Source organism: Anastrepha obliqua, chromosome 6 (assembly GCF_027943255.1).
Source record: "Anastrepha obliqua isolate idAnaObli1 chromosome 6, idAnaObli1_1.0, whole genome shotgun sequence".
Classification (NCBI taxonomy): Eukaryota; Metazoa; Arthropoda; class Insecta; order Diptera; family Tephritidae; genus Anastrepha; species Anastrepha obliqua.
The window spans coordinates 18,293,958-18,303,882 of NC_072897.1; the positions used below are offsets into that span (position 1 = coordinate 18,293,958).

General features: G+C 41.4%; 1 protein-coding gene across 1 annotated transcript; it reads right to left on the bottom strand.

Annotated features, from left to right (window-relative positions):
* Positions 1 to 7,629: 7,629 nt before the first annotated feature.
* Positions 7,630 to 9,081, bottom strand: LOC129250192 (uncharacterized). The gene is made up of 2 exons (XM_054889827.1): positions 8,959 to 9,081; positions 7,630 to 8,871 (listed from the first exon to the last, which is right to left on the bottom strand). Exons 1-2 carry the CDS (start codon positions 9,079 to 9,081, stop codon positions 7,630 to 7,632), a joined length of 1,365 nt encoding a protein of 454 aa, XP_054745802.1.
* Between the last annotated feature and the right edge of the window lie 844 nt (positions 9,082 to 9,925).

The following is a 9,925-nucleotide window of genomic DNA, read 5'->3' on the forward strand; positions in this document are numbered from 1 at the left end:
ATGTAAATAAATGATGGTATATGATAGTATACATAAGTACATAATGCGTATGTACATGTCAATAGGGGTATTTCCATTCAGAAAAAAAGAACGCTTTAAGATAAATCAACACTTATTTTATATTGTATGTCAATTTATAGTTTATGTGTTCGACAGCATTTACATACATAAGTATGTATGTACTTTGTATATGAAAAACAATAATGCACAAGCGCAAGAACATCATATCACATATGCAAGTATGCCCAAATAACCTTGACTTATGTATGTACACATGTAACAGCACATCACATTCTTACAAGAAATCAAATACACATACGCACTAGTGAACGAGTTTCTTCCTAACAAGTGCAAAAACAATTCTGCTCTATGTATGTATATATACCCACTTTATGTCCTAGCATATATACATACATATACGAGTATACCTACTTGCCTTCTAAACTTCCTACAAAATAATTGTATTCATATGTTACTACATCCATGCACGTTCATACATTCATGCATATATGCGCGAGCACAGCGCTCCCTTCTTGCTTCCGTGTACTTTTGTCTTTCACCAGTCGATATTCCTAATATTGTACTTACAAAAACACAATACTTCGATAGACGCAAATGCAACAGCAAGCGCAACGCGATGGCCTCTTTGCCACCACACATTCTAAAATGTTCTAGAACACAACAAAAACACATACCTCACATGCGCATGTCGCCCGAAGCTAAAATCTAAGCCTAGCGACTACAAAAATAAAATACATTCGTAGACGCAGTCGCAGCGACGGCGCTGAACAATTTAGAACAAAAACAAAAAGTTCATTCATAAGTTAGAGCTCATATTTCAATTTCATTCATAAAACGAGCCGCCCATATGCCAATTTTCGCGACCATTCGAAAATAGTCAATATTGGAATATTTCGCGTGGAATTATTTGCCAATATTTGATAAATCTTAAATTTTTGGCATGTGGAGTGGCCTCGGCTCCGTATGTATGTATGCACCCTTATATGTATGTAAATATGTCTTCTAACTGTGCGACAGTCGCGAGTTAATGCGACTTCCAGCGAATCACACATTGCTGTCCGCAAAGCCGCATATATGTACCTTATGATCAGAAAGTACCGGGAATGTTTAAATTAAACAAAACAGAGTTAAATGTAAGGCAAATTTATATTATCTACTTCAAAATATGACCCGTCTGAAGCAACACACATGTGCCAACGTTTAACCCAGTCCTCCAAACACCCCCGGCAGGCCGATTTGTATTCTCTTTGATCAGTGCGATGGCGCGTTATCATCATGCAAAATCTGAGAATTGTTTGCTCACATTTCCGGCGGTTTGCAACAAAATGCAAAATGAGCTTTTTTCGAGTTCTAATTTGTAGATTCAAACTAAGGTAATTTCAAATTCAACTTTCCTCACGAGGTGGGAATTGCAGATATTTACCACGCGAGTGACGCGAGTGGAGGGTTTCTATATTTACTTACCACGCTAGGACAGGAATTCAGATTTTTTCTGCGTTTACCAAACTACTGAGCAAGTTCATAAGATTTTTCGGCACACTACTAAGGAAATCGAAGCGAATAAATTTGGGATTAAGAAGGCCGCGCGGCAATTAATTTGTGGTGCAGAAGCTAAAGTCGGCGGAATTATTCGTTTTGTTTTTTGGCACGTATTTAATTCAGGTTCAAGTTCTGAAGTCATATTTTTTTTTCTTGCAAATTTTTTTTACATTTCAAACCAGGAAAGTTTAGTAAAATTTTTGAGTTTATTTTAATTAAAATTTCTTTAAAATACTGTTTTTTTTGTATTTCATAAATGGAAATTTCTTTTCGGTTTAAAATAGTTCATACTGGATATGACCTGATTTTTATATAAATCAATCAAAACAGAAAATATGTACGTACATATGTCTTTAATCTCTTTCATCAAATCCAAATTATATTGATGAGAAAATATCATTCTAATATCCGTCCAGAAAGCCAAACGCGCATACGCACACACATATGCATATAATTACGCATACAAACTTTCAACTAACGCAGAATATGTGCATATAAAACTGCGAATCGAATAAATGAGTGATTTAGTTCACTAGCTAGTTCACTAGTTCATTAGCGATTGTAGTTTAGCGCAATCGTGAAATACGTGTCTTGTATGCAGTACATCGTCTCATGTTTGACTCAGGTTCAAGTCCTGTACACACTTTTCTTTGTTCGATATTTTTATTTAGTTTTTTGTATTTGGTTTAATTAGAATTGATTTAAAATAGTGTATTCAGGTTTTTCTAATACCTGTTATTTAGAAATTTATTTTCTATATAACATTATTCATACTTCTTTTGAATCAATTTATATGTAAAACAGCCCTTAAGGCTATGCATTCCTATATTTATTCTCTTCAGTCAAATCTGAACTACTTACACACACATATTGATGAGAAAATATTCTTATATCCATGGATGCATCCAGAAAGCCAAACGCACATACACGCATATGTATACAAATATATACAAACCTTCAACGAACGCAAAATGTATGCATATAAAAAACAACAACTGCGACCGTCTTATTGTCCGTCAGTGAAAAGATGGGATATGTATACCCTATGAGCAAAAAGAACCGGGAAGGTGATGTTAACTGTTTCCTTCGATTGCCAAGGCATAGTCCACCATGAGTACCTTCCATCGGGCCAGACAGTCAATAGAGAATATGATTTATCCGTTTTGAAACCTTAGAGAGATGCTGTGTGTTGCAAACCGCCGGAAATGTGAGCAAACAATTCTCAGATTTTGCATGATGATAACGCGCCATCGCACTGATCAAAGAGAATACAAATCGGCCTGCCGGGGGTGTTTGGAGGACTGGGTTAAACGTTGGCACATGTGTGTTGCTTCAGACGGGTCATATTTTGAAGTAGATAATATAAATTTGCCTTACATTTAACTCTGTTTTGTTTAATTTAAACATTCCCGGTACTTTCTGATCATAAGGTACATATATGCGGCTTTGCGGACAGCAATGTGTGATTCGCTGGAAGTCGCATTAACTCGCGACTGTCGCACAGTTAGAAGACATATTTACATACATATAAGGGTGCATACATACATACGGAGCCGCGGCCACTCCACATGACAAAAATTTAAGATTTATCAAATATTGGCAAATAATTCCACGCGAAATATTCCAATATTGACTATTTTCGAATGGTCGCGAAAATTGGCATATGGGCGGCTCGTTTTATGAATGAAATTGAAATATGAGCTCTAACTTATGAATGAACTTTTTGTTTTTGTTCTAAATTGTTCAGCGCCGTCGCTGCGACTGCGTCTACGAATGTATTTTATTTTTGTAGTCGCTAGGCTTAGATTTTAGTTTTGGGCGACATGCGCATGTGAGGTATGTGTTTTTGTTGTGTTCTAGAACATTTAAGAATGTGTGGTGGCAAAACGGCCATCGCGTTGCGCTTGCTGTTGCTCTTGCGTCTATCAAAGTATTGTGTTTTTGTAAGTATAATATTAGGAATATCGACTGGTGAAAGACAAAAGTACACGGAAGCAAGAAGGGAGCGCTGTACTCGCGCATATATGCTTTTTTTTTTTTTTGGAGGTGGCAAAAAGCATTGAAAGCCGAAAAGGGTGAGACTTGTCTTTCGACTCACCCACTAAAAACCCCACCCCAGCTCCGTTTCCCTCCCGCGGGACGACCGTTAGTTAATACTTCACGGGAGGGGGAGCGGCCTATTGCCTCTTCATGAAAATCTGCGCTGATGTTCAGCACGTCGCAGTTTGGTATTTACTTATCGTTAAGTATTAATTCTGGGAGGGGAGCGGCCTATTGCCTCTACTTGAAAATCTATGCTGCTGTTCAGCGTGACGCAATTTGGTAATTCCTAATACCGTTAAGTATTACTAGGTACTACTTCACGGGAGGGTGTGTGGCCTATTGCCTCTACCTAACAATCTGCGCTGTTGTTCATTGCTACGCAGCTTGGTAATTACTATCCTTGCCATGTTACTGACAGCGGACCAATGTTCTTCTGAGTCAAGCATGATGTCTACTAGGTTGCTAACCATTATTGGCTTCCCCACCCTATCACGCAATTCTACTCTTTCTAGCTCGAAACGAGGGCAGACAAAGAAAACATGTTCTGCATCTTCAACTAGACTGTCGCAAAAGGTGCAGTACGGGTCATCTTCATGCTTAAATCTATGCAGATAAGCCTTAAAGCATCCATGCCCACTAAGTACTTGGGTCAGGTAGAAATCTATCTGACCATGCTTTCGATTTATCCATCTTGCGATATTCGGGATCAATCGATATGTCCATCGTCCGTTCATGGAGTTCCTCCATTCCTCCTGCCAAGTACGGATGCTTCGCTCCCGTTCAGTCCTTCGGTTAGTCAGCTGCGCTGGATCCGCTCGATGTTTTTTTATTTCGGCGAATTCTAGTGCAGTCAGCTTAACTGGTACCATACCCGCGAGGACTAATACAGCATCTTCCGATACTGTGCGGAATGCACAGCACACCCTGAGGGCACATAACCGGTATACCGATTTAATGCCTTTCATGTATGTGCTGCAGTTAGTTGCTTCGACCCAGGCTGGTACCGCATATAGCAAGATAGATGATACCACACTGCTAAGCAACTTCCTAGAAGCCTGCCTAGGTCCTCTCGTATTCATCATAATACGTGTCAATGCGGTTACAGCCTTCGCTGCTTTATCGCTGGCGTATGTTAGATGCTGTTTAAAGCTTAGCCTATGGTCAATCATTACCCCGAGATATTTGATGTACAGCTTAGATTCTAGTGCGTGGTCACCTACTTTGAGATTTGCTGTTTCAACTATTTTCCTGCTACTGATGAGAACTGGTTTGCAAGGCTTAAACCACTAATGCGCAGCCAATCTTTTGTGATGTCGACCGCTTGGTTGCAGATCGCTTCGGCCTGGTTTAGGAATTTAGCAACGACTACGATTGCAATATCATCAGCAAACCCTATGATTTGGGATCCTGGAGGTAGTTGGAGACGCAAAACTCCATCGTACATTAAATTCCAGAGGAGTGGGCCCAACACTGACCCCTGTGGTACTCCTCCGGTTACTCTGTACCTTTTCATACCTTCGTCTGTTTTGTATTGCAGCACTCTGTTAGTGAAGTAGCTTGCAACAATTTTCCGAATGTAGGCTGGGACTCGGAAATTCTCCAGCGCATTTAGGATTTTGCCCCAGTTTGCTGTATTAAATGCATTTTTTACATCTAACGTTATGACTAGGCAATACTCTTTATCTCCGTAGAGCCAGCGAGAGCCTTCAATCGCTTTGTGAGCAATGCGCTTAACCGCTATAACAGCATCTGTGGTAGAGCGTGTTTTACGGAAGCCATATTGGTGCGGCGATAACCCTCCGGCCCTATCGATGGAAGATTCCAGGCGATTTACAATAAGCCTCTCTAGTATTTTCCCTGCCGTGTCCAGTAAGCATAGTGGCCGGTATCCTGAGGGATCTTCCGCCGGCTTAGACCCTTTTGGTATTAGCACTAGCTTTTGCAGTTTCCACTCTTTCGGGAATGTGCATTCTTCTAAGCAAGAGTTGTAAACGTCCACAAAGATTTCTGTATGCTTTTGGATTGCCAACTTAAGGGCTTCGTTCGGGATCGCATCGGGCCCGGGTGCCTTATTGCCTTTGATCTGTTTGTAAATGTGCAAAATTTCGTCAGCGTTGGCCAGGCATCGATTTCCATCGTCTTCCATACAGCTGGCAGTGTTGGCTGCGATGCCTTGCTGTTGGGGGAACAATGTTTTGACCACGTTGCGTAGGATAACCGGGCACGTCGTGGGCAGCGGTTTGAAGGCTTTTGTTTTTTTCATCACTAGCTGGTATGCAAATCCCCATGGATTGCTGTCAGCATCCTCGCATAGTTTTTGGAAGCACTGGCGTTTGCTGCTCTTAATTGCATTTTTTAGCGTTTTCCTTTTTTGTTTAAATAGGAGTCTGTTCCTTTCAAAGCTGGTCGTACCTCTTGACCGCTGGTAAGTTCTTCTTGCTTTATTGCATTCTTCGCGTGCTGCAGAGATTTCTTCCGTCCACCAGTAAACGGGCTCTCTGTGGTTTTTATTAGGCCTTGTTTTACTCATAGCTGCATCACATGCTTTAGTAAGTTGCCTCATGACTTGGTTAGTTTTTTCAGCCGCATTTCCAGTAGGTGTAAAATTTGCCATCATTATCTCGAACACTTCCGGGTCCAAAGTTCCAACCCGGTATCTGACCTCGTGCGAGTTAGATGACTTCGGCCTATTATGTTTGCCTATATCGCAAAGTATTGCAAAGTGATCACTACCAGTGTAATACTGGCTAAGGGACCATCTCGTGCTACTCACGACACTAGAGCTAACAAATGTCAGGTCGATTATTGACCCTTTCCCTGCTCTTTGGAATGTTTGCTGGTTCTCGGTATTCATAAGCGCTATGTCAAGCATAGCGAACGCTTCTAAAAGGGCTTTACCTCTAGGGGTGGTTCGAGGGCATCCCCAGTTCACTGCCCAAGCGTTAAAGTCGCCAGCTAATATACAATGACCGGACTATGGTCTTTAATGTCATGTGCAAGTTCTTCCAGTGCGTGTATGGCTTCCGCTAGGGTTAAGGGGGAAGTCTCCTGTGACAAGGGAAAAAACAGGCTTATTTTCCGGATTTTATTTCTAACAAAATATTGCTCGTACATAATATCTATTTAAACTCTTATCTTTATTATATATTTAAGTTTTTGAAAAAAAAATTTTAAGTCAAAATATTCAAAATGGCCGCTGTGGCACTTCTGCAAGCGCAGGTCCGCTTTTCTTAGGTGCCTAAACGGTGTACATGAAATCTTACGTTTCGGTGATCTAAAACAAAAAAACAAAATATTGTTATCATATACATAGTATTGACTCTCGTCTGACGTAGGATTATGTCGATAAAAAATTTTGGCGTTGAAAAAAAATTCTTGAAATTTTTTTTGCCTAAAATTGATGTTACTATTGTTTATAACAATTTAACAAATAACGATATCAAAAAAATCCTATGTCAGACGAGAGACACTATTACAGAGAATATATAATTAAATTTTTAAGCTGATTCATTTATCAGAACTCGAGATATCGTGTACACCGTATACAAAAACTTAGTTTCGAGAAAAATGCGTTTAAAGTTTCAGTATTAGCAGGTACGCGCTTTGGAGCGCTTCGGGGAAAGGTCGAAATTTCAACGAAGAAAAATTTAGCTAGCTGTAACACATATTGTACCTTATTTAAGAGGGTTCAAAGTATTTTTTAAGCTAATAAAAAAAATCGATTTTTTGAAAAATTCACAGTAGACTTCCCCTTTAAGCTAGGTGGAAGATAGCAGCTGTAGACAAACAGTTTACCAACACGGGCTCGTACATAGCCACGTGTTGCGTTTATATTCGTCATTCGTGACCTAATCATTCCACAATTCCATATAGCCGATTTGCCTGTTGTGTCGGATACCCAATCATTCCCATTTCCGTATTTATAGGGTTCGCTGAGTACTGCAATATCTATTTTGTGCTCTCGTACAGATTGTTCGAGCAGGCTTTGAGCCTTCTCGCAGTGGTTTAAATTCAGTTGGAGAAACTTCATTTATGACGCATTTCTTTGAGTGCTCTTTGATATAAAGGGCACTTGTTGCTAGTCATCGCGTGTGCGGTGTCGCTTATTTGTTTCTTTTTGCAAATTAAGCAACTTGCTGTTTGGGTACAACTCTTCGCCTGGTGATCTTTACTGCCGCATTTAAAGCAGGACTTGGTGAAGTCGTCCGTGCTTTTGCATCTCGCTGCGACATGCCCGTACTCCATGCACTTGAAGCACCTTTTCGGGTCAAGTTTTTCTCTAATACGGCAGATAACTAGGCCAACCCGTATTTTGCCTGCTGCTGTGAGCTTAGTGGCGATCTCTGTTGTAACTTTAAGGGTCGCCGTTTGCGTCCCACCATAAGCTTTTCGCAAGTTAGCAACTGCAGACAAAGGCACATTTAGTTCCCTGAATTGGCTAGTTATAGCTTCATGGACTTCGTCTTTCGTCGTGATTTCGTTGAGATCACGAATTTCGATTTGGCGTAGTTCAGTTAGTGTCCTTACTTCAACTACATCTCCTAAGGCAGCTTTAACTGCTTCGTTGATCTTCTGAGTGTTTGGATCAGATGATCGCTCAAGCACCAGTAGCAAGTCCCCATTTGCAGTTTTCTTGACACCATATACTTTCGAGTTAAGCTCCTGTAAACATGGCTCTGTTTTCACACGTTTCACGATGTCAGCGTATGAGACATTGCCAACGCTTTTCACAACGATCGCGTCTTTACGGGGCGGTCTCTGTCGCCTGTGATTTCCCCTCGTGTTTGCTTCGTCTCTTTGTTTCCCGTCTATTTTTGGACTTTTATTGTTGTTTCCTTTACGGTTTTTCTTATTTATCACCGTGTTCCATCCTTCGGAGATGGTTTGCTCTTTTGTTAATACCGGCGTTGCCTTCAGTGTTCCCTCGCGGTCACTTTTGCTCTTTTTTGCCGGGCTTTTCCGTGCAGCGATTGAGTCTATGTATCTCTTTGGCGTACCATCCGTGACGCGCTTTAGAGGCGATGTTTGCGTGCATTCATTTTTTCCTTCGAGAACCACACTTTTTGACCCTTTTAGCATCCTTATTCTAGAAGTCAGAATCGACCTTTCTAACTTCTTATGGAGCTCAGAGATGCTCGAAACCAGATCACTCATTGGCTGGTTAATATTACGCTTTGGGAGTTCCATCATCTCCGTTAGCTCTTTAATTTTGGCACTGATGCTGCGGTTGAGCTCTTCTGTTGTGGCCTCCTTTGCGACACTGCTATACTGCATGCATGGTGACGCAGATCAGGTTCTTCCAATCAACGGAGGCGAATGAGCCAATCTCGAGCTCCTTTGAAAGGTGTTTTTTACCAGCTCCCCACTGCTGTTACTGCCGTCTGCAGTCTCCTTTGGCAAATCCAATGATGGATTGATTGCTGCTATTTTAGTTTCTTCCAAGATATTTATATTCAAATTTTGGTTGCTTAAATTCATGGTTGTTGGACCCCAACTCGTAAGCCGTTATCCCTATCCCGGTGCGTAGTCACTTACTCATGATTCCATGGTTGTCTTTGCAAGCAGGGAGGCCATGCGAGGGTTGACGAAGGCTCCTTATGAGAGCCTAAGTTCAGAGCCGAATCAGTGCTAACTAGGAATGTTACATCTAGACCTACGCCGACACTTAATGGCGACGGGATATGGAGCGTTCTTAGAGATTTGCCATAGTTTTAACGGGGTGGGGGCGGCTGCACCATTAACCTGAATGCCATTTCAGCTAGATTTCACTCTGCTTACTAAAGAAACAGAATAGTGCAGCCGTCAGCTCGTGGCAGTATGTTCCAAACATTTTCCAGTATATCGTAATTAGGACCTTACTGGGCTCGGTCTTAATATAGATCCTATTAAATTAGCAGCCGCCCCTAACATGGGGGACAGACGCTGACCAGGGAGCCGCCCAATATGAGTCAGTCGCTTCTGGATTTTTGTATTTTCACCATGCCTTTGCATGGTGAGGGGACACTTATTTAATTAAAGGCGGTGTCGTTTCGCCTTTGTCACAGAACCCTCTTCGGATTAGCTAGCTTTTAAACCGCTTCCTCAGTTTCTGCCGCTCATTGTCGGGGGCTGCTTATTTGTTAGAACTTATTCGCAACTAACCTGCTACTACAGGCCGTCCGGCTATCCGCAACCTGCCGACCCCCACGGTAGCTTAGAGCCCAGCTTAGTCGCCCGATCCCTGGGGAGCGCGACCTCCATACATATGTATCTTCGTGTATATATGCATGAATGTATGAACGTGCATGGATGTAGTAACATATGAATACAATTATTTTGTAGG

Coding starts and splice junctions, on each gene's coding strand:
- LOC129250192 (XM_054889827.1), bottom strand. CDS start 9,081: ATGAATTTAAGCAACCAAAATTTGAATATAAATATCTTGGAAGAAACT. Junction 8,872..8,958: donor GTAACAGCAGTGGGGAGCTG/GTAAAAAACACC, acceptor CCATGCATGCAG/TATAGCAGTGTCGCAAAGGA.